This window comes from Choloepus didactylus, chromosome 2, assembly GCF_015220235.1.
Source record: "Choloepus didactylus isolate mChoDid1 chromosome 2, mChoDid1.pri, whole genome shotgun sequence".
Lineage (NCBI taxonomy): Eukaryota > Metazoa > Chordata > Mammalia > Pilosa > Megalonychidae > Choloepus > Choloepus didactylus.
The window spans coordinates 218,903,724-218,930,944 of NC_051308.1; the positions used below are offsets into that span (position 1 = coordinate 218,903,724).

At 43.6% G+C, this 27,221-nt stretch overlaps 1 protein-coding gene and 2 non-coding genes across 20 annotated transcripts in view; all 3 read left to right on the top strand.

The window, feature by feature from the left end:
• Positions 1 to 18,718, top strand: part of PUM1 (pumilio RNA binding family member 1) — a 140,721-nt gene extending 122,003 nt beyond the window's left edge. For 12 of the 18 annotated variants that reach the window (XM_037827911.1, XM_037827919.1, XM_037827915.1 and 9 more), the window contains 6 exons: positions 1,605 to 1,739; positions 4,840 to 4,977; positions 7,405 to 7,530; positions 8,525 to 8,646; positions 13,280 to 13,472; positions 16,862 to 16,999. In XM_037827911.1, coding sequence (XP_037683839.1) covers positions 1,605 to 1,739; positions 4,840 to 4,977; positions 7,405 to 7,530; positions 8,525 to 8,646; positions 13,280 to 13,472; positions 16,862 to 16,993 — 846 coding nt within the window. In that variant the 3' untranslated portion in view covers positions 16,994 to 16,999. Of the gene's footprint in view, positions 1 to 1,604; positions 1,740 to 4,839; positions 4,978 to 7,404; positions 7,531 to 8,524; positions 8,647 to 13,279; positions 13,473 to 16,861 lie in introns of all 18 variants that reach the window. The other 6 variants (XM_037827914.1, XM_037827917.1, XM_037827918.1 and 3 more) reach the window with 3 other exon arrangements.
• Positions 2,662 to 2,746, top strand: LOC119528347. Its single transcript, XR_005215653.1, has one exon. It is a non-coding gene; the product is annotated as a small nucleolar RNA SNORD103/SNORD85 (small nucleolar RNA).
• Positions 14,382 to 14,466, top strand: LOC119528346. The gene has a single exon (XR_005215652.1). It is a non-coding gene; the product is annotated as a small nucleolar RNA SNORD103/SNORD85 (small nucleolar RNA).
• Positions 18,719 to 27,221: the final 8,503 nt, after the last annotated feature.

Here is a 27,221-nt window from a genome sequence, read left to right on the forward strand (position 1 = left end):
TAGATTTTTTTAGAATAGCAATCCCATTTCTGTTCCTCAAAATGAAGTATGTGTGGTCTTTTTGAGGCTTTTTAATGTTTCCGTAATTCATTAACAGTAGTCGGTCTTTTCTGTGCAGTTAAATGCCAAAGCAGATGATGCAGTGCCAGCAAGTGCTTTGAAAGGCATTGTTCCCTTTTAGGAACCAGCACATTATTTCCAACCATATGATAGTTTCATTAACCATGTCATTTGTTAGTGGAAGAAATAATCCTTGTAAGATAATTTTAACAAGATTCCAATAAAGTATTTTGAAAAATGAAATTTTGTTTTCATGATTGCTAGAGAATTGTCTTTGAATATCAACTTCAGTATTTTCCATCATAAAGTAGGATCAGAAATATTGTTAAATACTTCTTGAGTAATCCTTTGGCTTTTTCTTTGTTCTTTATTTTATTTCCATTTGTTTGAGCAGTGTCCACTCTTTTATTATTGTCTTTGGAAAAGAATACTGAGATTGCTGGATTAATGTCTGTTTCCCCTATTTAACTAAAATTTCAAAGAAGCAGGGACATTTTTGCTTACAATTGTAGTCCTTGAGCCCATAAGATTAAGTAACCATAAGTTAAAAATCCAGAAAGGCATCGAAAACACTGAGATGAAGAATCTGGTACAGTGGGAAAATGCTGGAACCTTGCACGTTTACTGCCACAAAACGAAAGAAATTTGCTAATGTCTTGCATCTGATTTTGTTTGATTTGGGTGAATATTTTAAAAATACTTATATTTTCATTCACTCACTCACAGCATTTATATTCCAAAGTTTTTTCATGAACATTTAAGTTCCTTACTGTGAATTCTTCAGCTGTGGACTAAGAAAACAACTGAAACAAGATCCTGTGTTTTTGATTTTAGAATGTCTTTTTACTGCCAATACAGAGATATCCAACTCCAGAGGCTGATACAGCTTGGGGTGGTAGAATGAACAATGAATTATAGCCATGTGATTTGGGGTATACCAGAGAACTTCCCTGGATTTTAGTTCTCTTGTATAGAAAATGAGGGGGTTGGACAAACTGATCATTAAAAGTCTCCTCCAGTGTCAGGGTTATGCTATTCAAACTAAAATAAAACACCTAGGATGGAAAATCATTCTAGATAGAGCTTTAACATTGTGTAGCCTCCCTTCTTAGATGCTATTAACCATTTTCCTCCCTACTCTGTTGCCTTGGATAAACAGATGATATCAATTCTTGGGATGATATAGAACGCGTTATCAAAACAGAGTGTCCATGTGTTTAATTTCTGTAGCTGAAAGAAGAGCATTTTTAGCTGTGGGCCTCACCCAAAGTACTATGGATTTAGGGCTTGAAGTCCTTGTATTTTCCGTAAACACTGTTTAAAGAATCTCCCACAAATATTATTAATTTTAAAGAATAAATACAAATGCTCTTGTGATGGAGTGTGGAATCATTTAAGAGTATTAAAAGGTTTAGTAATCATAGGTGACAAGGCTAAAAGAGGTTATGCCAGTGGCTGATGCAGAATAATGAATACTTTGCTTTCTCTGATTTTTTTCCTATTACCTAAGTAATAGTGTTCAGCCACTCATTATATATGTCTAGTTTGGCAGCCTTGAACAGAAGCTGGCTTTGGCAGAACGGATTCGAGGCCATGTCCTCTCATTGGCACTGCAGATGTATGGATGCCGTGTTATCCAGAAAGCTCTCGAGTTTATTCCCTCAGACCAGCAGGTAATTGTAAGTTTCCCCTTTAACTTTTCTCTTGGTGTTTAATGTTTCTCTGTGGTACATGTAGTGAACTCTGTGATTCTGTCAGTCTTCAGTTTTCTTTTACAGTTTTTCTTTGATGCTTGTGGCTAACTCTCTGTGCATGGCAAGCATGAGCTGTACAATTAGTTTTGTGAATTTACAGTGGATGAAGTGTCTTATGTTAAAAGCAGTGGCTTTCAACAATGCTCTCTTTGATCAGAACTTGGCCTTTAGTAGGTGCAGTTTTATAGGGAGGTTTTTTGTTTGTTTGCCAAGAATTGGTGCAGGTAAAATGCTATTAAGTTGTCATTTTCTTTCATCCAAGACACCTGCCATTTTTCTTCACTCTCTTCTCCTAATTCATTCATTCCACCAATGTGTGCTTTGCAGTATCTCACTTAGCACATTGCCTGATACCCACTGTGTGCCAGACATGGGCTCACAGAGTTGACTGAGACTGGATGCCTACCCACAAAGAATACAGCAAGGTGGGGGCATCAATGAGAAACCGTGGTGAGCACATAGTATGCTGTGGAAGCACACATGAGAGACTTGTAATGCTGCACAGAGTCTTTGAGGGAAGACTTCACGGGAGAAGTCAGGGCTAAAGAGGGATTAGGCAGGAGAAAAGGAACAGATATCTGAACTCTTAGGTGCTGTGAGTGGGGAATTGACACACAGAAAATACCTGTAGAGGCCCACAGCCTCAGGAATCGTCACAGAGCAGGTCCAGCTGGGCCCACACACACACCCCAGGGCTCAGGAAGCAAAACAAACCCACAGGCAGGGTATGCTTGCAGCTGTGTTTGTGCCAGTCAGCGCTGCAAGCCTTGGGGTGCTTCTGATCTGAACCCTCAGCTTTTGGGTACTGAGCTCAGTCAGCCCTTCCCACCTGAGGAGGTGGCCATTGTCTGGCAATGATGACCCACTTGCCCTCACTGAGAACAAAGTTCGATAATGAGAATCTTTGTTGTGGACTCAAGTTCTGAGCCAGACAAGGCACCTACTTGCAATTAGAAACAAAATGAAAAAACCTGCACTGGAATTGGGGCTGGCAGTTGAAGCCTGGGAGAGTCCAAAGTCCTTAAAGCTGTGACACTCATAGATATGGAAGTTAAGATGCTGGATAAGCAAAAGGAATGTTGGAGACAGAGAGCAGTTAAAAGTTCATTTATTCAGTACTGGTGATTCAGCAGTGATTAGATAGTGTTGTGTGCAAGTAATTATAGCCAGGTGTGAAGCTCTTTAGTTTTCTCCTAATGTTCACGTTAGTTTTAGTTATCCCTGGAATTTTTCATGGGGATTGAATCTTCCCTGTTTAATTTTCTTATTCTTTTTGAACGTGGAAGTGTCTTCCTTTTTCTTGACCATAAATGCCTACTTGTTGAAAGGAGATAGAAGTATGACAGCTTTCCAGGTATATTCATAATCTTTGCCTTCTCCCAGGAGTAATGTAACTTGTTGATTTTGTTTCCACCTTTTCAAATTTTGCTGTTTTCTATTTTCTAATTGGATGGCTGCATCATGGTAGCTTTTTACCTCCCTTCCATTTCCTCCAAGCTATTTTTCTTTTCTGTACTATATTTCCGTCTATCTTCTGGATAAACTCATTATTTTAGGTGAAATTAAATCATCCCTGGAATTTTTACATCCTTTGGCTCAAGGAAATATTCAGAAGCCACTTCCCCTTCATTTTGATTACATATGAAGGTTCTACTCGTCATTCACATAATAATATTTCCAAAATAAATTATTCTTTTCTGACATTTGATTGGTTGCTTTAGGAAACTTTCCTGAGTCTCTTACCTTTTGCTTGTTTAGTTCCTGGCATTATCATCTTGAATTTCTTTACTAAGATGATATCTTGGTTGCTTTGATGTAATCAACATCGCCGGGGTTTATTTTGCATTCATAAACATAACCAATTTAAACTGGCTTATATTCTTTTACCATAAATATGGAGTCAGCACAATGGAGCTAATATGCAGAGATTAGAGGCAGCAAGGAAATTGGACAGCAGGTACAAGTTCACAGCCATGGTTTAGGCATCCAGCTTTATGGTGCCTAGGTACAGAGGCAGGAAGTTTGGGAAAGGACCCCAATCAAACCCCAGTGTCTCTCTGTACACTTGTCACCTCTCCCATTCTCTATACACACATAAACACTCCCTCCCTCTCTCCCTCTCTCTCTCCTTCTCCCTCTCCCTGTCCCCCCTCCCCCTCACTAAGTGTCTGGCTTTCCTCTGTACTCCTGAGTTTGTATACTTAAAAAAAAAAAACAACAACAGAGCAAACTGTTCCTGCTGGCTTTGCAGCCACTGTGGCCTGGTAGAAAGACCATAGTTGTTGGAGTCATAGACTAGGGCTAGATTCAGTCACTTTCTGTATGTGGCCTTAAACAAGTTACTTAACCCGTCTCAGTCTGAATTTCTTCATAATTTATGGGAGGAGAGAAGGAATGGGATAATACGTAATTCACAGATTTTGAGCTCAGCCACTGGAGCCATATTTCTTAGGTTTGAATCTTGGCAATGCAGTCTGTGGTTTTGAACAGGTCATTTAATTTGTTTGTGCTTTGGTTTTCCCATCTATAACAGTGTCCAATGCATAGATTTGTTATCAGGATTCAGTGAGTTAAAGCACGTTAAGCACTACAAGTTAGCCTAGCCAGAATCAGCTCTAGATAAGAATTACCTACTACTGTCATTGTTAATAATACATACCTTACAGGGTTGTTGTAATAAAAACATAATGCATTATATGTGAAATTCTCTAATACAGTGTAGCTGATGTAAGTTCCCATCCATTTGAAAATGTCTATCTTTTTTTAAAGCTTCAAGTGGTCTTTTTAAAATTAAATGGGACCTTTTTTGGACAAGGCACTGTTAAAGGACATTTGCTAACATCTGGAAAAACTCAAATCCTCATTTTTTGTTGGATTGTCACAGTGCCACAGCCAAGTTGTCCCAGTTTCATTATCATTGGATTCTCTGCCCAGTAGTTTTGTTTTTAGTAAGGAGAACATTAACTATCCAGATGTTTGCTTGCTGTGATTCTGGTGGTGCTTTCTTTCTTTGTGTTTCCAATAGAATGAGATGGTTCGAGAGCTAGATGGCCACGTCCTGAAGTGTGTGAAAGACCAAAATGGCAATCATGTGGTTCAGAAATGCATTGAATGTGTGCAGCCCCAATCTCTGCAGTTTATCATCGATGCATTTAAGGGGCAGGTAAGTGACTTAGGAAAGAAGTACGGGAAACGAATTAATGGTAGTTTCCATTTTGAGCAGAGAGCAGGATAGGATTTGTGGAGTGCTTTCAAGGTGCTTAATGTATTTTAAACTGCAGTAAATGTTAGTCCTGTACAGTGCTCTCAAGTTCCTAGCATGTCTTCCCCCAAGTCTCTTCCCTTAACTGCCTGTGGGTTTTCTTCCCATTGTTAGAGCAGATGTATGCTCTTATTCGACTGAGAGACTGTCATCAAAGTTTTTTTTTTAAAGTATTACTACTTTCATCGTTTTAAGAATAAATGTCATATTTGAAGAAATTTTTTTTCCTTTGGGTATTATCTATCTAAATAATTGATATTTAAAAGTTTTTAATCACATTTTAAAATTCTGTTAATTTGCGGAACTAATGTTCAGGATCATGCATGTATAAATATTGTCTTTAAAATAAAGTGCTTCTTGTTTGACTTTTTTTTTTTTAATCAAGTTGGTTTGAATTGTTAAGTGACCACATCACCAAATACACCTTATTTCTCTTACTCACCTGTATAGTAAAAGCAACTTCCAAGCAGAGTTGATATTTTCTGATGCTATGGTTTTTCCAGAATTGCTTCTGAATTGGCCACAGTTGTTCATTTCTTTTTCCAAAAGCAATGTCCAAACACTCTCCTAAGCTTGGTGATGCAAGAGAATAAAACACATATGTTTGGGTGTGTGAAATTGGTCCTTTTTTAGAAAAGGGAAAAACTAAGTAAAATTTTAGGTGTAATCATATGTAAGCCAAATCGAAGTGCTAAGCCCATGTCAAAATGGAATTTTAGAGTTCTTTAGGTTTTGGGGTTTGCTCACTTAAGGCAATGGTAATAGATTACAGACAATAACCCAGGGGGTCATTGGAAGTTCCTGAGTTACTGAAAAAAGGAGTAAATGTGTTTACTTTAAAACTACAATAAAGTGAAAAGATTAAGCCACCAAATGGAAGAGAATATTTACAAGAAAGTGCCAAAAAATTGACAACCAGAATACGTAAAGAACTCCTGTAATCAAAGAGACAATACCAACTAATATAAAAATGGCCTAGCAACACAAATAGACATCTCAAAGAAGAAACACAAATTGCCAGTAGACATCTGAAAAAAGAAAGCTACAAATGATAGACCACCACCCTCGCCCCTTACCCCCCATTATTGCTAAGTGCTGGGCTACTGGTGGGTATATATATTGGTGTAACCATTTTGGAAAATAATTCAGTATCATGTTTCAAAGTTAAACATTTATGCTATGTTTCCTGTTACCCAATGTAGGTATAAACTCCTAGCCTAGATATATACCTAGAGAAATGTTTGCGTATGTCTCATGGTACATATAATCATGTTTAGAGCACCCTTGTTCCTGTAATCAGAAGAGAGTAAACAATCCTGATGTCCACCTAGAGAGGAATGGATAAAAAATAAATCTCATATACTCAGCCAATGTTATACCATACAGCTATACAGAATAAACTACAGAAACCCACAATATTGTAAGTGAATATTAGACACGTAATGTTGAGTGAAATAAGTTAGTCTAAAATTGAGCAGAACCAAGTACACAATCATATTGTTTAAAGCTACATTTATAAAACCATACATAAAGCACTTAGTACTGTGACTGACACTTGGCATGTAATCAGTAAATGTAACTACTGTTATTGCCCTTTTTAAAAAAATCATTATTATTCTTGATAAGAAATTTGAGGTGCAAGTTGCGCCATGCCACTCAGCTAGGAAGGGACAGAATCAGGATTGAGTGGTTTAGATCTAAAGCCTGTGCCTCAGACAAAATAAGAAAGGAAGCTTTTCTTGTTTATTGATGGAAAGCACCTTAATTAAATTGAGAACATTGCAGTGTCATTGGTGTAGTTATATGGAAGCATTCAGAATTTGATCACAGCCCTTTCCTTTTCTGTTTTCAACCCTACCCTTTGGAGAGGCTGTTGATTGACATTCTGGACTCTTAACTAAGCTTGTCTATTGTGACCTTGACTAATTCTCCGTTCTCCAGATTTTTTGGAAAAGTCCTTTTTGGGTCTGAATTTATTCTCATCTGTGAATTCCGAAAATAGTTAAGTTGGTTTACACACACACACACACACACACACACACCCCTTGTTGTTTGTAAGAAAGAACCTAAATGTCATATTTAAAATTTGGACTTATGAGTCAGACCAGGAAATAAAATTCTGGCTCTTGTCACTATCTGTACGACTATCAGCATGTTATTTAAACTCGAGGACCTTCAGTTTTCTCATGTGTGACTGAGAATAATCAAAATTATGCCTTGGAGTCATTGTGAAGATCAGTGGGTTAATGGATATAAACATTTAACACCGAAGCATGGAAAGTGGCAGTTGTCATTTGTAACTTGCTTACTTGTGTTTGTGTGCCTTAGGTATATGCTTTGTCTACACATCCCTATGGCTGCCGAGTGATTCAGAGGATCCTGGAGCACTGTCTCCCTGACCAGACACTCCCTATTTTAGAGGAGCTTCACCAGCACACGGAGCAACTTGTACAGGTAGCAGGAGTTGCCAGTGGAGTAATTGCAAACATGGTCTTGTGCAGGCCCCGAGCTATCATATGTGTGTGATTAACATAGATATCTGTTCCAGAAGAAGTTTGATGTTAATGTCTTTAAATGTCCTTTGACTCTTTGGGGCAAGTTTTCACTTGCAAGATCCTGGTTTGTAGAATGTGAATATGGGTAATGAATAGAGCCTTGGATTTGGAAGTCCATGGGTTCTGGGTCTGGATTCCAGATCTCCATCATGAAATAGCATTACTCTTTCTCGGGGTCTCAATTTCATTATCGTCAGATGAATTAATAGGGTTAGTTGATTTCTTCTTTCTAGCTTCGAGACCTTCTCTGTTTCTCTGTTTCTGCCACAAAAATTTCCTCCACGTCCTACTAACCATTTGAACACCTACATTTGATATGTTATATTGAAGCAATTTTTCTTGATTATTTGTTTTTGTTTTATTTGGATGTGTGAGAATATCAACATATTAAATATTCATTATAGAAAACTTTGAAAGTGCACAAAGTAGCAACAATATAGAATAAATTACTCATAATTCTGCCATTCCAAGGCAAACATATTTGGCATTGGCATTTTTTTTTCTTCCACGTATTGTTTCTAGGCTTTTTATTTTTTGCAACTTAGAAACAGACATTTTGCCTCTCTCCCTACTTACTCACACTTATTCTCTCATTAAGTATTTTTACTTTAGATGACTGTGTACATCTGTTGTATGCTTTTGAGGTTATTTAATTAGATGTGTCTTGTGTTGGACATACAGGTTTCCAATTTTTCTTTGTTATATATAGGCTCAGTGTGCCATTTGTACATTCCTTTTTCAGTTCTTTTTTTAAGTTCTTTTGTGTTCATTAGTATTCAGATAAACTATCATTTTCCTATAGGGAGGATAGGTGTTGATTAGGTGTAAGGACTTAGGTAATCCTTAGAACTAGCTTTCATTGTTTCATTATTTCATTGTTGTATCTCAAATAGGATCAATATGGGAATTACGTAATCCAGCATGTATTGGAGCATGGGCGCCCAGAAGATAAAAGCAAAATTGTAGCAGAAATCCGAGGCAATGTACTTGTATTGAGTCAGCATAAATTTGCAAGGTACGTGTTTTGAATTAAATGGTATTTCAGATAGTGTTAGAAAGGAATGAATTGTCATTCTTATCTTTTTTAAATGTCTGTTTTTCTTGAAGTATTACATAGTTTAAAATGTCAAGTAGTTCTACTGAAAAAAAAAAAAAGAAGAAGAAGAATTCCCTTAGTGGGCTCCTCCTCCCAAAGTTGACCACTTTGAAATCTGGTGAATATGTTTCTAATGAATTTAAGTTTTAAGTTTTGCACTTTGGTAAACTGGATATTTCATTTACTTGTTTGGAATCATGAATTGTTTTTTACTCACTTTCCTCTTTGGTGCCTGAATAAACAGAGACCTTAGTACACTTTAGAATCTCTTTTCCAGTCTTTGTATTATACTAGGACAAGAGTAAAATGTACTAGTTATTCTCAGGTTGTGAGAGGTGGTTTAGGTAACTTATAACCAGCAGAGATTGGAGAACTTGATGGCCCTGGGATATGGCATCTGCTTGTGGCCCTACCATGGGGTTGATGGTGTGGTCCTTCTGAGGAGACTCTGTCGCCTACTACACACATAACATATATTTTGGAATATTTTCTCCCCTGGATTTTATGATAAATTGCAAAGCAGGTGTAATTCATGCAGACTTAATGTCTTTAAAATGTTCATTTTTGATTTGTGAAATCTTATAATATTGCGGTATGGAAAACAGAGAAAAGAAATGAGGGGACCCATGGACCTAATGTCTCAGTAGCCTAACCATATCAGGGTCATCTCACAAGACCTCATGTTGCTTCTTTTGGACAGTTGCCAGGACCAGGGAAGCAGCAGTCAGAATCTCTGGCTCTCTTCCTTGTATTCTCCTGTTTATTCCCTTGTTAAGTTGTATTTAATTTCTCACTGTTGAATATGGTATAAGTATTAATTAATTCTTAATTAGTATTACAGTAGTTTTGACCAAGTTGCTCCTTTGGAACCAACTTTTCTACAGGGAGCCACTATAAACTCTGAACAAAATATAAAAATAACTACCTAAAGGCACTGGTAAGTGACCAAAAGCAGGTAGTTTCTGGAGGGGACAGGTGGTTGACACTTGGAAGACTGGAACTGCACTTGAGAAATTTCCCATTTTAAATGATTTTTTAGCCTGAACATATGTACCAGTGTGCTCCATTCTGGGCAACTAAAACTGGGATAGACAATACCCATTATTACTGGCTTGCGGAACCAGAGGGTGGAATTTGGGGCAGCTACGGCAATGGGAAAGGAAGATAGCCAGAAAAGGGGAGTCCTAAAGTTAAACTTCCCAAATGTCTGGCTGATTGCTGAGCTGCATTGTCACGGAGTAAATTCACAGCAGCACAACTAGGACTAAAAGAATTGAACTGAGATTCTAGCTGCTGCTTACTGCATGGGAGAAGTTTGCAGTTTTAGTTCATCCAAGTCAACTGCATTTTAGAAAGAAGAAAAAAAAAAACTTTTTTGGAGGAACTTAACAGAATTCCATGTTTCTCCAGTGTATTAGTCATGATATCTAGATAATAGGAAAATGTAACTATACTCAAAAAAAAAAAAAAGTAATAAAATAAAGCCCAACCCAGATGTTGGAATTAGCAGAAAAGTAGCTATTTTATTTTAATTATTCTCAGGGATGCAAAGAAAAATATGATTATAGTGAATGAAAACATGGGAAATGTCATTAGAGAACTAGAAATTATAAAAAGAACAAAATAGAGCAGTTCTAGAATTGAAAAATACAAGATTGTCAGTAAAAATTCACTGTATGGTCTTAACAAATTAGAGATGACAAAAGAAAGAGTGTGAACTTGAAAATAGATCAATAGAAGTAAGCCATGCAATAGATAAGTGACTTTCAGACATTTTTGATGATGAGCCAGAGTACAAAATAAATTTTACATTTGTTGACTTCCTTACATGCACAAATACATAACTGAAACAATACTGCCTGTGATTCATTGTGATATTTTCTATTTTCTGTTTCATTTTAAAAAATAAACCTGGTCGCAAATTACTAAATTGATTTTACTACCCACACGTGGGTTGTGGGAAGTGCAGTTTCAAAAACACTAGAATAAACTTAAAGACTAAAACTATATTGATCATGTATTAAGTAGGAAGCCTTTGGCCAAGTGGCATCCCGTGGTGTTAGGTGATCTTCCTGCTTGCTTTCTTGGAAGGCAGGTTAGTTTTGAGCATTGAGTTCTCCACCCACAAGAACAAGCATGCAGTTCCCAACCCAGTTTGTCCTGTTCTAATTCTGTCCACTTTGTAGGGGAGGCTGACCTGGAGTGCTTGAGAAACAGTGGATGAAGGTACAACCCAGCCAGTGAGTCCTAAAAAGTGATGAATGAGTTCTTTGCTTGAGCATTTGGACATAGTGGCTGGCGTTTCATGATCACTGAACCAACTCAGCAATATCTTAACTCCCTAAGAGAGAAGAGAAGCCAGTGGCTCCAGGGAGGTTCATTTCCATAGTGTCATACCTTCAGCCTATGCTAGAATCGCACAATACTATGGAATAAAGTTGGGGAAAAATTTAAATTTTTTCACATCACTGTATCAGAGAACAGAGACTTTAATTAGATTTGGTTAGTAGTTCACCAGATTTGGTATACAGGCATACTTCAGAGATATTGTGGGTTTGGTTTCAGACCACCACAATAAAACAAGTCACATGAATTGATGTTTTACACTATACTTCAGTCTGTTATGTGTGCAATAGCATTATGTCTTTAATGAAAAAATACGTTACTGCTAGAAAATGCTAACCACCAACTGAGCTTTCAGCAAGGTATGATCTTTTTTCTGGTGGAGGGTCTTGCCTTGATATTGATGGCTGCTGACTGATCAGGATTGTGGTCCTTGAAGGATGGGGTGGCTGTGGCAATTGCTTAAAATAAGTGAAAAATGAAGTTTGCTGCATAGACTCTTCCTTTCATGAACAATTTCTCTGTAGCATGAGATGCTGTTTGATAGCATTTTACCCACGGTAGAACTTCTTTCAGAATTGGAGTCAGTCCTCTCAAACCCTGCCACTGCTTTATCAACTAAGTTTATGTAAAATTCCAAGTCGTTTGCTGTCATTTCAACAATGTTCACAACATCTTCACCGGGGTAGGTTCCATCTCAAGAAATTTTTCTTTGCTCATCCATAAAAAACATTTCCTCAACAAAGTTTTAGCATGAGATTGCAGCAATTCAGTCACATCTTCAGGGTCTACTTCTAATTCTAGTGCTCTTGCTATTTCCAGCATATCTGCAGTTACATTCTCCACATGAAAGCATAGGCATAAGCCCAATGTGTAAAACAGATAAAACTGAAGGGTTCCTTTATGAGCTCCTTGGAACAATACCCCATCAGGTTTGAAGACTTATGAAAGTGAGAATTATTCTGGTTATGCCTTTTTTTGATTATTATTCAAATATCCAAAGGACTGGCCTTGGGAAGGAGTTGACTCCCAAATCAGGCACTGTCCTTGCCCTTCACATACTGCCAGGGTAGGTATATGTGTTCTTTTCCAGTCCCTGAAGGCAAAATTAAGATTAATGGGTAGAAGTTTCAGGAAAGTGTATTTTGCTTGGGTATGTAAGGAAGAATTTTTAACAATTAGAGCTATTCACCTTTATGATAGGTTTTCATAGAGATGTATGTAGTTCCTTCTACATCATTGGAAATTTCCTTTTCTATTTGAGGGTTCCAGTCAGCTCTTCCTCCAAGCTTGAACTTTTTACCATGCCTTCATCTACCCGCTTGCCCATTCATCCACTGAATGTTCTATCTGCCAGGTTAACTTGGCTCTAGTGATACACATAAAATAATACAAATAACATGTATTGTTCTTTAAAGCACGCAACTTCTTCGTAGCCCCAGATACAAAGTAGTGTAGTCTTGTAAAACCAAATGTTAGTGAGTAACCACTCTAGGATGGCAAGTATCTATTAGCATGGCTGTGTATAATTTAGTCAGCCTCCACAACTCCCTAAGAACTATAGAAAACTCTGATTTAATATAGCCACATTCCTTTTCTCCTTTCCCAAGATGATATATATTTGTTAAGTGTTTTGAAATAGTGACAGACCTGTAGGGTTCTTTTTCTTAGACACATAGTGGGGCAGCCTGAGGTGCCTGAATGAGTGCCATGGTCCTGGCTGGTTTTAATTCCCTTCATGTGGTAACTCTCCAGAGCCTCTACTAAGAGCCAAGCTCTGTGCTTGGCACTAGGGATCTAGACTTAAGTAAGATTTGTCCCTGGCCCTAATAAACTCACAGAGGTGACAGCAAGATTAATAGATTTTGTTGTAAGTGTTGGAATGATTAAATATTGATATAATAATTGCTAACCAGTTGTGTGAAGCTTGTGTAAGTCCCTTAATTTATATGAGTTCCTTTCCCTTACTTACTAAATTAGAGGGTTAGGTCAGATATCCTCCATGCCCTAGTCCTAGCTTTAATTCAAATCGGACTCCGCAGATGGCAATGATGGAGAATCTCATAGAGCCAAACAGTTGGTGAATTAATCTTCCAGAAATGTTGGTTGCCTCTCACTGCCGATCCTGAGGGCAGGGCAGAGACCTGACAAGCCACAGCCTAAGAGGGCCCTCTCTTTAAGAGTTACCTCCAGATTTGTTTCCTTACAGCAATGTTGTGGAGAAGTGTGTTACTCATGCCTCACGCACAGAGCGCGCCGTGCTCATTGATGAGGTGTGCACCATGAACGACGGTTCCCACAGTGCCTTATACACCATGATGAAGGACCAGTACGCCAACTACGTGGTCCAGAAGATGATTGATGTGGCAGAGCCAGCCCAGCGAAAGATTGTCATGCATAAGGTAGGCCAGGCTGGGCAGAAAGTGCACCAGGCCTTGGGCTCTTCACATTTCTGAAACACAAAGGAGGGTAGCATCTTGCTTGTTTTGGGGGCGTTTGTCACTGGACTATGTCTCGTGCTGTATCCCTTTTTCCTTTTATACAAAGAGTGTCCATTGTCCCCTCCTCTTTCAGTAATCTACTGATGTGAAATACTCTCACTCCCAGTAATTGTGAGGTATTTCCCTGATCTTTAGTCCATGTTTCTAGTCCTCAGATCTTGTGCTCTGGGAGACCAGCTTATCAGTGCAACAAATTAACCTGCTTGCCTTATTTCCTTTTTTCCCTCTTCCCTCTTATTCACCACCATTTACTTAAAACAAAAGAAGTCCCCCAGTGGGCTCTCCACTCCACCAGTCAGCCACTTAGTGACCTGATACCCACTCTGTGCCAGACAAGGGTTCACAGAGCTGGCTGAGACCTGAACCCTACCCATAAACAATACAATGTGGTGGGGGCACCAACGAGAAACTGTGGTGAGCACGTAGTATGCTGTGGAAGCACACATGAGAGATTTGTAACGCTGCTCAGAGTCTTCAAGGGAAAATTTCGCAGAAGTCAGGGCTAAAGAGAAGTTAGGCAGGAGAATAAAGGAACAGATATCTGAACTCTTAGGTGCTGTGAGTGGGGAATTGACACACAGAAAATACCTGTAGAGGCCCACAGCCTCAGGAATCATCACAGAGCAGGTCCAGCTGGGCCCACACACACACCCCAGGGCCCAGGAAGTAAAACAAACCCACAGGCAGGGTATGCTTGCAGCTGTGTTTGTGCCAGTCAGCGCTGCAAGCCTTGGGGTGCTTCTGATCTGAACCCTCAGCTTTTGGGTACTGAGCTCAGTCAGCCCTTCCCACCTGAGGAGGTGGCCATTGTCTGGCAATGATGACCCACTTGCCCTCACTGAGAACAAAGTTCGATAATGAGAATCTTTGTTATGAACTCAAGTTCTGAGCCAGACAAGGCACCTACTTGCAATTAGAAACAAAATTAAAAAACCCACACTGGAATTGGGGCTGGCAGTTGAAGGCTGGGAGAATCCAAAGTCCTTAAAGCTGTGAGACTCATAGATATGGAAGTTAAGATGTTGGTGAAGACAGAAGGAATGTTGGAGACATGCAGCAGTTTGAGGGATGTCCATTCGTTCATTTAACAAATGCTCACTAAGGACATTCTCTATACCAGGCCCTCCTCTCAGCTGTGCTGTATTTGTGAACATGGCAGTATTATGCACAATAGTTACAGTAATGCTGAGGAAATATTGGGGAGGGTGTGAGAGAATGTGGCAGGATGCTTTTTATTTTGTGGGTGTATAGAGAAGGCTCTTCAAGGGAGTGACATTTGAATAGAGTCCAGGACCTTTCCAGGCAGAGAGAAACAGATATGTAAAGGTTTAGCAGCAGGAGACAAAAAAAATGAAGTTGGGTAGGGCAGGACTGTGGTAACAAAATCAGATTTACATTTCAAAAAAATTGTTCTGGCTGATGAATGGGCCTTGAAATTTGGAGGAGGGGAGGTAGCAGGAGATGAGGGAGTCAGACTAGATTGGAGTCTGTTAAAATAGTTAAGCCAAGAAATGGTGATGGCTTGGAAGTGAAGAGCATTGGGAATTAGAGTTGATAGGGCTTTTTAGTTGGTTGATTAATGGAGTTGAGAGAAGGGGCAGAATCCCAGAATCCTTCTTAGGTTTTCAGCTTTTTCACCACTAGGTGGTGCCCTTTTCAGAGAGAGGAAACACGGGGAGAGAAGCAGGTTGATTATACTTCACTTTACATTAAATGAAATAAAGATGGAGTTCAGCAACATCTGTGTGTGTGTGTGTGTGTTTGGTTTGCTAGGTGTGTGTGTGTGTGTGTTTTCTTTCTCCTGGAAGAAGAGTGGTATAAAGGTTAAGTGACTTGACTCATCAGTCAGCCAGTCACAGGGTTAAAGAGGTGAATTAATTGAATTTCACTTAGTTTCTGAAAGGGGAACTATCACAAGTCAAAGATGGGCACCTGGAACCTTTAGTTCTAATGACAAACATTAGCCAATTACATAGTCCTCAGTTCAACCTAATGAAAGTGCAGCATTACATCCTTTTTTGTAAATGAATTTAGGGAGGTTAGACAAGTTGTCTGGGTCACACAGCTCTAGAGTAGAACCAAGGACTTTTTTTTATCAGTCAGCTTCCCATATTGGATCTTAGGTGGGAATGTGGTGTATGATGTGGGTCTGTGTCCTATGTGGAATGCAGAAGTGGTATCTAGATATACTTGACCCTTCCTTTCTTTGGGGACACAGCTAAACAGACAAAAGTGCTGCCTTTGTGGAGCTCCCAGAATAGAGCATCCATCTACCTACCTGCTCCCTGATTCGTGTGTCCGATGTGTTTGAGCATGCAAGTCCAAGTATTGGTGGGGAAACAGGCTAATAAGACATGGTCCTTCACTGTCAATGTGGAAAATCTGACGGTTAAATATATAATTCCAAATGCAGTGTTATGTACTATAACTACCAATCTCCTCGAGCTTACTGAGAAGGCAAGGTAGTTCTAGAGGAAGCACCCCTTGAGTTGTCTGGGGTGCACAGGACCTCTTAAAGTGGATCACCCCAGGGAGAGGAGAACAGAAGAGAATGCTTCTCAAGGTGAGCAAGAACTTGAGTAGGAGAGGGTGAAAGATGACACTGGCTTTGTGGGCAGTGCTATGAGAGCACAGTAGGGAGAAGAATTTCTGGAGGAGTCAGACAGCTTGGGCTCAAATACCTGTGTTATTCCTTAGTAGCTGTTTGACCTTGGATGAGTAACTAAACCACTCTTGCCTTCCTTTCTTTCCCCTGTAAAATGGGGATAATAATCACATTTGCTGCATGCTTAAGGATAATTATGAGGATTAAATGAACAGTGCCCAGGTTATAACGTTACTTTTTATTGTAGTCATTAGTTTTTTATGATCCACTGTGAATTAGGGAAACAGGGCCAGGTGGCGAACTCAGGCCTCATGGTGCCCTAAAATAAATCCCCTGTTCCTTGCTCAGAGCCTGAGGGATGTGTGCATGTGCCTCCAGGGAAGTGCTGTGCTGTTGGTGGGTCATGGATGATGCAGTTTGTCAGTTGCTCAGGATACGCTTCTTCCCAATACTGTCCTGGGAGTGGCCCATGGCTGTCCAGCCTCCAGAGCCCTCACATCCTGCATCACAGGTCAGGATGGGCGCTACTCTGCTCATCTGCTGGACCACAACAGCTAAGAGAACTCAGGTGACTTGGTATATGTGTGCGTGTGCTGTGCACACGCTGCTGGGTCTGGGGGCACCCTGGTAGCTTGCCTAGGTCTGTTTTCAGGCCTGCGTGACACAAACTGTCCTTTCTCCCCAGATCCGGCCCCACATCGCAACTCTTCGCAAGTACACCTATGGCAAGCACATCCTGGCCAAGCTGGAGAAGTACTACATGAAGAATGGCGTTGACTTAGGACCCATCTGTGGCCCCCCTAATGGTATTATCTGAGGCAGTGCCCCCTTCTCTCCCTTTCCCACTGACCTTACTGGCCCACTGGCGAATCCAACCAGCAACCAGAAATGTTTTAGTGTAGAATCTGAAATGGATAAGTGGTTGTTCCAGGATTACCCCCCTCCAAAAAAGGAATCAAATCCACACGTGGAAAAACCTTTGTAAATTTGTTTAATTTTATTACTCACAACATGTACTAATTATTTTTTTTAATTGACTAATTGCCCTGCTGTTTTACTGGTGTATAGGATACTTGTACATAGGTAACCAATGTACATGGGAGGCCACATATTTTGTTCATTGTTGTACCTATATTCCACATGTGGAAACTTTCAGGGTGGTTGATTTAACAAAAAAAAGTTTTAAAAAAAAAAAACAAAGAAAAAAATGTTTTTAACTCATTTGCCTTGCCGGCAAGTTTTGCAAATAGCTCTTCTCCTCTCATTTTAGTAAAAAACAAAAATGAAACAAAAAAACCTGAGAAGTTTGAATTTTGGTTAAATGACCCCAAACTGGCATTTAACACTGTTTATAAAAATAAATAAATAAATAAATATATATATATATATAATGAAAAATGTTTCAGAGTTGCTAAAACTTCAGTTTATGACATTAAGTTTATGAAGCGTCTAAAATTGCTTTTTTGGAGACTATATTATGAGAAAAGAAGATAATGTAGTCTGTTTTTTGAGGAGGAGACGTATGCACCCAGAATGTCTTTGAAGGCCGGCGGGTGTAATGTTTACTGCCTACTGGATTTTTTTCTGTTAATATTGAAAGGCAAAATCTGATTATTTAGCATGAGAAAAAAAATATCCAACTCTGCTTTTGGTCTTGCTTCTATAAATATATAGTGTATACTTGGTGTAGACTTTGCATATATACAAATTTGTAGTATTTTCTTGTTTTGATGTCTAATCTGTATCTATAATGTACCCTAGTAGTCGAACATACTTTTGATTGTACAATTGTACATTTGTATACCTGTAATGTAAATGTGGAGAAGTTTGAATCAACATAAACACGTTTTTGGTAAGAAGAGAGTTAGCCAGCCCTGTGCATTCAGTGTATATTCAAACCTTTTATGGTCGTAGATAGAGTGTTGTATATTGTAAATTGTAATTTCAACCAGAAGTAAATTTTTTTTTCTTTTGAAGGAATAAATGTTCTTTATACAGCCTAGTTAATGTTTAAAAAGAAAAAAAAATAGCTTGGTTTTATTTGTCACCTAGTCAAACAGTAGCGAAATCCTTTCTAAATGTTATTCAAGATGATTCAGTTCACACTAGTGTTTTTTTTTAATCCTTAAAAAGTAATGTTTTGCTTATTTTGTGACAGTCAAAAGGACGTGCAAAAGTTCAGCCCTGCCCTTAGCTTTCCTTACAATCAGAGCCCCTCTCACCTTGTAAAGTGTGAATTGCCCTTCTTTTTTTGTACAGAAAATGAACTGTATTTTGCATTTTGTCTACTTGTAAGTGAATGTAACATACTGTCAATTTTCCTTGTTTGAATATAGAATTGTAACACTACACGGTGTACATTTCCAGAGCCTTGTGTATATTTCCAATGAACTTTTTTGCAAGCACACTTGTAACCATATGTGTATAATTAACAAACCTGTGTATGCTTATGCCTGGGCAACTATTTTTTGTAACTTTTGTGTAGATTGTCTCTAAACAATGTGTGATCTTTATTTTGAAAAATACAGAACTTTGGAATCTGGGTTTGTGCTTTATTTTAACCCCCTTTCCCCTCAATATAGTGCCCCAGTATAGCCCTTACCTTGCTTGTGCTTCTCTTTCTGTTTTTGTTTTCTGTTTGTTGTTTTTGCTTTGGGAACGTGGGGGGTGGGCGGTGAGGGTGGTAGGGCAGGTGTATAAAACTGATGGGTGTAAAAATTTTGACCCAAAAGTGTTTGATTTAGCCTGTACGGTAATTTTAAAATCAGGAAATTCGATGCAGAGATCCAAATTTCTAACTTCTCTGGAGAAATCAGAATATTCACCTCCCTGGGTCTTATGCACCGATCACAAGGAGCATCTGCCCTCCTCAAAAAGCCTGCGTTCTTTGACCCATTCTTTACTGGTGCTCTTTATTCATTTGCTCTTAACTTCTGTGGCCTCTGCAGCATTTGTTTCTGATCCCTGGGGATTAGATTAGAATCCAGTGAAATATAAATGTCTCCCGGCCGAGCGAAGTGCTAGGGTGCATCTGATTTTTCAAGGTGAAGCAGTAAGTAATGTGTCTGGATTGCTGTGTGGTCTGAGCTTCCCTTCCTCCCCCTTCTGTTTGGGCTGCTCCTGTCCTCACCTCTCCAGTCCATGCCCACATAGTGACGCTGGCTCACACTGTCCCAGGATCCTAACTTACTTTTCTTACCTCAAGTGGGGAACCTCCTCCAGCTTTTAGTACAAGAGGTTCTAGTTCAGTTAAGGCACCTGATGTCTGTGCCTGAGGTTGTCCACTTTCCTTTCCCTATCACCTTTGCTCCAGAAGCAGCTTTGCAAAAACAGTCAGTGTTGGCAGCCACAGGATGGTCTCAGCCAGGGAGGCCTCGGTCTGGGAAGGGCAGATGAGAGTCCATACCAGCCCGTGGCCTGGAAGTGGCACCTCAGCATGGCTGGAGAGGGAGCTTAACATGGTCCCATCTCAAGGGTAAAGGATGGTCAATTGCAGGCCTTGTAGTTGGGGAATAAAGGGAGGAAAAGGAAGCTGAGATAGCGCAGGTTTCAAGTCCAGGGCCTGGTTTTGCTTCTGCAGTGGTAATCAGGTCCTTCCCCAGCATTGTCCCACTGCAGTAGCCAGCACTGGCTTTCCAGAGACAGCAGGAAGCTGTGAGGAAGCCTGCGGGAGGCACTGGGAACTGACTGACTGAAAGGCTTGACTGTCAGGACTCTAGATTCAGATGGACCTGGGCTCAAGCATGGGCTCCACCACTTCCTGTGTGCCCTTGGGCAAGTTAATTCACTTCATCTTTAACCAAGTTCTTTGCTGGAAATTGGTTATATGTATATGTCCATGTATATACATATGTCTGCATATACACATATGTCTGTGAAGTGGTTCTCCCATCATGTCATGGGAAGTTCTGGCTGTGAAAGTTCCAGTTGTACTAGATCCTTGCAGAGGCACTCTGCTCAAGTGCAAAGTTCAAAGGCTTGGCAGCTTGGATTTGTTTCTCCCATTTGCCTCCTGTCTTTGTGACCTTGGGAAAGTGATTTATCCTGTGTGAGACCCAGTTTCCCCTTCTATAAGATGGGGCTGTAGTCACGTCTGGCACATATTGGGAATCACATGTTGGTTTTCTCCTCCCTGGAATATTTGTATTTTGTACTCAGGTTTTTTTCTCTCCTATTACTCTCTCAGTATTTAGTGAAATGTCTCATTTTTTGTGTATGTATGTGTGTTTAAGTGGCAGCAAAGCAAGGAACCAGGTTGGAAATGTGATTACTTCCACCACCACTCTCCACCCCTTATTTCAAGCCCGATTTGAGGCCTCAGGAACATGCAAGCTTTTGAGTGAGACAATTGTGAGGTTTAATCCCAATTGCATTTTATTACCTGAGAGATCTTTCTGAGGCCCAGTTTCCTCTGCAAAATGGAGAAAATAATAGTACCTGTATCAAAGGTTCATTGTGAAGATTAAATGAAATTAGGTCATTTAGCACAGTACCTGGCTCATATATCTAATTGATCCAATTAATGGTAGGTCATTTTTTTCCTTTTAAAAAATCACTTGTCCATGAACAGAACAAGAAGTGTTTCTGATGTCACTTATCGTGAGCGTATTATGTGCCAGACACCCAAGAGATGTTTTTTGCATGTTCTCTCATTCCTCACCACAGCCCTGTGAGGAACGTGGTATTATGCCGACCTTGTAGCCCTCTGCCGAAATGAGTTGCACAGAGCAGGCTGAACTCTGGGCTCGTGTCCACCCCTCATTTGTCTGGCTGCCATTCCCCGCTGCCACCAAGTTGGCCTCAAGGATGCAATGTCCGAGGTTGCCACCAACTACTTACCTGCATTCCTGATCTCTCTTTGTCCCTCCAACATGGATTCCTCAGTTTCCATAATAATCCTTTACACGGGCACAGTGCTTTGCAGTTTACAGAGCACTTCTGCATTCATGATTCCTTTGATCCTCATGAAAGCTTTAGGGAGTGAGGTGTAGGGTAGATGACTTCAGCGCATTATACAGATGAGCTCGAGACCCAGTGAGAGGAAATTAGCCAGACCACACAGTGAGTCAGTAATCAAGTAAGGCTCATAATCTGAGGCTTCCCAATTCCAGATTTAGCACTCCATCCATGCCATCTTGTTATTGCCACCTCCCTTCAGCCCCAAGAATGTCTTTTTTTGAGGCCTGGAGTTGGGTTGCAGGAGAAAGGCAAAACACGGGAGTGAAGCATTCTTTTGAAGGAGGAAGCCTGTGACTTAATGTAGTTACTAGATATAGCCACACGAGGGCGTTGCTGCCCAAAGAAAACATTACGGAAGCCTAAGGATTCCGGAGTTCTAAGGACTGGGTTGGCTTTCCCCTGGCATGAGGAGCCCAGGAGCCGAGTTAGGAGTCCCCCCACCCCAGGGACCGGAGGCCTGGCAGCAGCCTCGAGACTAAGCTTACCCCCTTGTTTCCCACCATCCAACACCCCCTGCCCCCAGCTTCCCGTGGGCATCAGGCTAGTCCCTCCCTCTGCTTTTGGGGGGATGGTGTGGTCATGGTTCTGGCTCAGAGGCCATAGCTTTGCCTTTGTGATTCCCTGTGTGACCTCTGACAAATCCCTGACCTCTCTGGGCCTCAATTTCTCCACTGGTCACATGGAATAGTAGTCCCAGCTGCCCTCACAGGGCTGGAATGCACTCAGGTGATTGGAGCTGAGAAGGGCAGGCCCATGCCTCTGTTGATGAAACCTGAGGCCCTGCTGCCTCTTCCTGGGGCCACATCCCTGGCTTAGGCAACAAGCTTTCAAGTAACTGACACCTCTTGGTGACTGGCAACTGCCTGGTTCCAAATGCCAGCTCCGCCTGGCCCTATGCTGTGACCTTTCTAGGGCACTTGCCCTCATGCCTCCGTTTCCTCACAGGCAAAATGGAGGTGACAGTAGCCCTGCTCCACCAGGTCGGTGTGAGGACTAATGGAGAGAATGTACTAGAAGCGCTTGGCACAGGGATGGGCACACAATAAGCTATAAATAGGAGTTGTTAATATTATCATTGTCACCTGAGTTTTCCCTGCTATGTTGGAGCCCGTGGAAGTTTCACTGGGGTAACCATTTAATTTATCCTCCAAACTGGGACAATTTTAATCGCGAAAGTGGGTGCTCTGAATTACCCCCTCCCGTGGTAGCCAGTCTCCAACATGGTTGTTCCTTCTGGTGTTCTCTCGGGCACAGTCCCCTCCACACGGATGGGGCTGCTGTGGAAACAGTAGGTTACTGTGGAAATGGTGGTGGGTGACTTCAGAGGCCACTGCTTCCAGCTGGCTCTCTCTGGGATCACCTTGCCATGTCTAGCGGGCACTCAAGCAGCCCTGCAGAAAGGCCCACAGGGTGAGGAACTGAGGTCTCTGCTGTGAGCCAGTCACACCTGCCAGCTTGGAAGCCGAGCCTTCAGCTCCCAGCAAGCCTTCCGATGACTGCATCCCTGGCTGACATCCTGACTGCCACCTCCTTAGGGACCAAATCAGAACCACCCATCTAAGTTGCTCCCGAATTCCTGACCTACAGAAACTGTGTGAGATAATAAATGTTGTTTTAAGCCATCATATTTAGACTTAAATCACTCATATCCATGCAGCCATAGATAACGAATACACAGTACAAAAATTGGCTAGTCGACGAGGACTGCCCTGGCTTATGAGGCCACCCTGCCCTCCCGTCTGTGAAGGACTCCGAGCCCCTGTTTCTGTCCATGCCCACCCCACCCTCACTCCACCAGCCACCCATCAGCAGGACTCCCAGGGGGCTGCAGCCACCCTGGTCCAGGGGTCTCACAGCTCTCTAGAGGTGCCTAAAGCCTGTCTCTCAGTTCTAGTGGGGCGGGGGGCCCAGCCCACCCGTCTCAGGCCGGGGGTGACCCAGGCAGGGCAAGACTTAGAAATGGAGGCCACCTGATTTCTGTAGCTCCTGCCCTGTGCAGGGAGCAGGGTGGGGGAGCAGGACTGGCCCCTTAGCTTGCTTACTTCTCTCCCAACCCTGTGAGGAGGGAGTGGCCATTCCCGTTCCTTCCTTGGAGGGAAGGGGCCCAATGTTAGGAAGTGGCAGAGCCCGGGTTGGACTCCAGAGTCCCCCGGGCCTCTCCGCAGAGCTGGTGAGCCAGAGTCCCTCCCTGCTCCTCTCTCTGCCTGTGCCCTGCCAGGGCTCACAGGGCCACCCACAGGGTGCTGGGAATTAAGTTTGGCTCCCCAGATCCCAACCACTTACGGAGGAGGAGCCTCAGGCCCGGCCGAGGGCAGTGGCCTCTCGGGCCATTCGGTGGCGAGGTCCAGAGCAGGCACCTGCCCAGCTCCAACGCAGCCGCTCGCTCCCTGCCTGCCTCCCGCCCTTCAGGTCAGCTCCCTCAGTGCCTCCACCTGTGCCCGGCGCACTGCAGGGGCTCGATTCAACAAGCAAATGCAGCTTGAGGGTTTGAAGGCTCCTCTGGAAGAATCTTGAAAGTCCGCAACAACAAGACCTGTTAAATATCTGAAAGACAGTGACACTCGAAAAGAGGGACCCAGGCTCGTGGAAGAGGGAATCTCTCCCAACCCTCAGTCTGTTTTCTCAAACTCCAGGCTCCAGTTCGCACTCCCCTACCCCCTTCTTGGGCAGCATCCAGCTAGGCTGCTCTAGCCACAGGATGAGGTGAGAAAGAAAATATATTTTAGGCAGGTTTTTTTTTTTTCCTTCCAGGAAAATGATTCCAAATGTGCAATTTATTCCCAGGAATGTGGGTGTGTTGGTGGAATGGTTTCTGGGGTGGTACCCTCCTCCCTCTCCTCTCTCACCTTCCTCCCCTTCTGCTCTCTCCTCTTCCTCCACATCCCTGCTCGCCCCCCACACACCCCCACAGGGAAAAAGGCAGGTGTATGAACATACACTCATGGGCTTGCCTCCCGGGCCCCACATACACGGCCATTTCCTGGCCTGTGTGTGACCTTGGACAGCTCAGTTTTCCCATCTGTGAAATGGGGAGAGGGTGCATGGATGAGCAGCTGCTACAGTAGAGACAGGCAGCATGCCAAGGCTGAGGGCCGCCCTGACCCAAACATCCTGCACCCCTGCTGGGTGTCAGAGGCTGTGCTCCCCTGTGCTTCCTCCCGCCGCAGGCTCTGATGGCCGCTGGGCCCTGAGCTGGGCCCCGGGGAGGTGCGGAGGAGCCTGGCCCCACAGGGTGACTCAGAAGTGCGCCTGGGCTCGGAGGGAGGACAGAGCCAGAGCCAGAGTGTTCCAGACAAAAGCAGCAGGGCTGGCGGGACCTCTTCAGCCAGGGCAAGGGTTTGGATCTGAGCCTGAGAGAAGCCACTAGAAGATCTTCAGCAGGGAAAGCATAATCCCACACACATTCAAGTGACTCCAGGCAGGATGGAGGGCGGGTGAGGGGCAGCAGCGAGGCCAGCAGGACCACAAGGGGGCTCTTGGGGTGAGGCCCTGGTGGCCCTGGGGACAGAGAGAAGGGGCAGGAGGCTTAGCAGTCACTAGAGGAGGGACGTACAGAAGGAAACACGAACTTTAAGGCTGGGGAAGAGGCCCCGAGGCCCCCAAAGAAGACAGAGGAGAAGGAAAAGCCAAAGGCAAAGAGAAAACCAGGGGTAGGGGCCACCAAGGCCAGTAAGAGGGTGTGTCAGGAAAAGGGGGTGGTCAGTGGGTTTCAGGGTGAATGAAGAGAGGCGAGACTGGGGGTGGAACGAGGTCCTGAGGCCTCAGCTTGGAGGGAGCCAGGCACCTACCCTCCATATCGAAAGAGGACCCTGTGTGGGTCTGTGCGGTGGGTGGCCTGGGTGGGGTAGAGGGCAGAACTAAGTACTGATCAGGACATGGCAGAGGGTGTCCAGCAACCCAGAGGAACCCCTGAAGCAGATGTGAATTCACAGGGGCTTGAGCTACTGTGACTCCTGCCTGGGTGCCTGGCGGCCCGAGCAGGTGGCAGCGGGGCCTGTGCCAGGAGGGGTCTGTTTGGTTGAGCAGCGCACCCAGGACAGAGGGTGGTGTCCCCAGAGCAATTCACATAAGGACAATTGGGGTTAGAGCTGGAGGTGGGAGGAGGGGCATCGATGGAGACAGAGAAGAGGGATCCGCAGCCGGGAGGGCTCCTGGGTGCCCAGAACCAGAGCTGGAGGGTTTGGTCCAGAAGCATAGGGAAGGAAGGGCTGGGGGCCTGGCCAGAGTGGGACACTCCTTGGAAGGGTCTGTCTCCGAGCTGAATGAGAGTCTTGGTTGGGGTGGTGAGGGGTCCTACCCAAAGAGTTTTTGAGGTTTTGCCAACAACACAGCAGCTGGTTTATAAGAAGGGGGTGGGTGAGAGAAAACTCCCAGGGCAGGGGGTGACATAACATGGGTTTTAGTCCCAGCTCTGCCAGTGACTGTGTGGCCTTGGGCCAGTCACTTGCCCTCATGTGAAATGGGTGGATGAGATAGAGTGGGATGGGGAGAGCAGGACCAGGCCCTATGTGCACTGTCATTCTTGATTAAAGTGGCAAGTCCCCAGACTGGCCTCAGCCTCATCTCATGTCTGATGTCTGCGGCCTCAGGCCAGGGCTCCAGCCCTCAGAGGCCCTCCTCCGGGCCAGGCTCAGCCCCAGTGTGGCCACCTTGGAACACCCACTTCTCCAAGGCTTGCCTCCCGCGGCCCAGTGGAGACGTCACCACCACCATGAAGTCTTCCTAGCTGCTCTTCTCTGTACCCAAACTCTCATACTGGCATTAACCCCTTGCTGTCCTCTCTACCCACTGACTTTGCTGGATGCAGTCTATGGTGTCTGGCTGGGCTGTGAAGTTAATGAAGCTTAAGCTTCAGGGCCTCTCACTTGCCCAGGCTCCTTCTGAGCCATGTTCCTAATTCTGTATTTCTGGTCACCTCAAACTGGATAAGCTCCAGGCCCCACAGAGCCTGAAACTGCCCTTGTTTGGGCCACTTCCCAGCTTGGTCCCTCTCTCCTCAGGCAGGGGCAGGCTCTGCCCCTCTGGCACCTGAGCCTGGACCTGCCCTGGAAAGAGGCTTTCTGCAGCACAGACCCTGTCCTGGTACACCCCAGCCTCTACTCGCCCCTCCTGCAAGCCAGGCTAGACCTTGCTCTGCGGCCCAGAGGTCACTTGGCTCCAACAAAATCTGACTTCCCCCCTCTGCTCTCACCTGTGCCAGCCCCGAGATGCTTCCAGGGGACACTTCAGGCTCCATGCTTGCAAACCCCCAGCTACCAGACCTAGGACAGCCCTGGCCAGGTTCAAATCCTGGCCCCATGATGTGTCACCCAACCCCTCTGAGCCTCCCTCTTCTCACCTGGAAAAGCTCTCCCTGCTGTGCCCCAAATCCAGGCCAGAGGCATTGCCCCGTGAGACCTTCACACAAGCCATAGCCCTTGGGCCCCAGGGGGCTCCCCCACTGAGGGAGGCCAGGCTTTCCCACTGCTTGCCCTAGGCCCTCTGCAGGCCCCGTGGATCCCTCCCCAGTAGCATTGCTGATTTCTGCTTCAACGCAGGTGGCAGGCAGCCTCCGAGTCTCTCTAAGTTCCCTCTGTGGGCTCCAGATCAGGACATAAACCCCCTCCACCCCCCACCCCACCCCCGCTCCCCCAGAGCTTGGCTTTGCCTTTGCCCTCTTGCCAGGATCCTGTTTCAGTTCCTAAGTTTTCAGGATCACTGGCCTCCAGGACTGCTGTCACTTAGACTTTCTCAGAAGCAAACCTAGGCTTTGACCTCCATCCTGGCTCTTGGGCAAGACCAGAAGTTGGGGTGCGAGAAGGGGGTGGGTAGGAGGGAGCAGGAGGGGGAGGGGTTCTCTTCACACTGGAAGGATGGAGGTGGGAGTGGCAGAGAGGAGATAGGGACTTGTTTTCCAAGCCCTGCGAGTGCCCTGAACTGGAACCGGGAGGACACTTGTCTTTGGGAGGCTGGTTGGGATCACAAAAGTCCCCCCAAGGCTGTGTCATCACACTGTCTGGTTGGAATCAATCAACCACTGCCCACTTGCTGGCAAGTTACTGAACTTCTCTGAGCCCTGGTTTCCCCAACTGTCAAACAGGGACAAG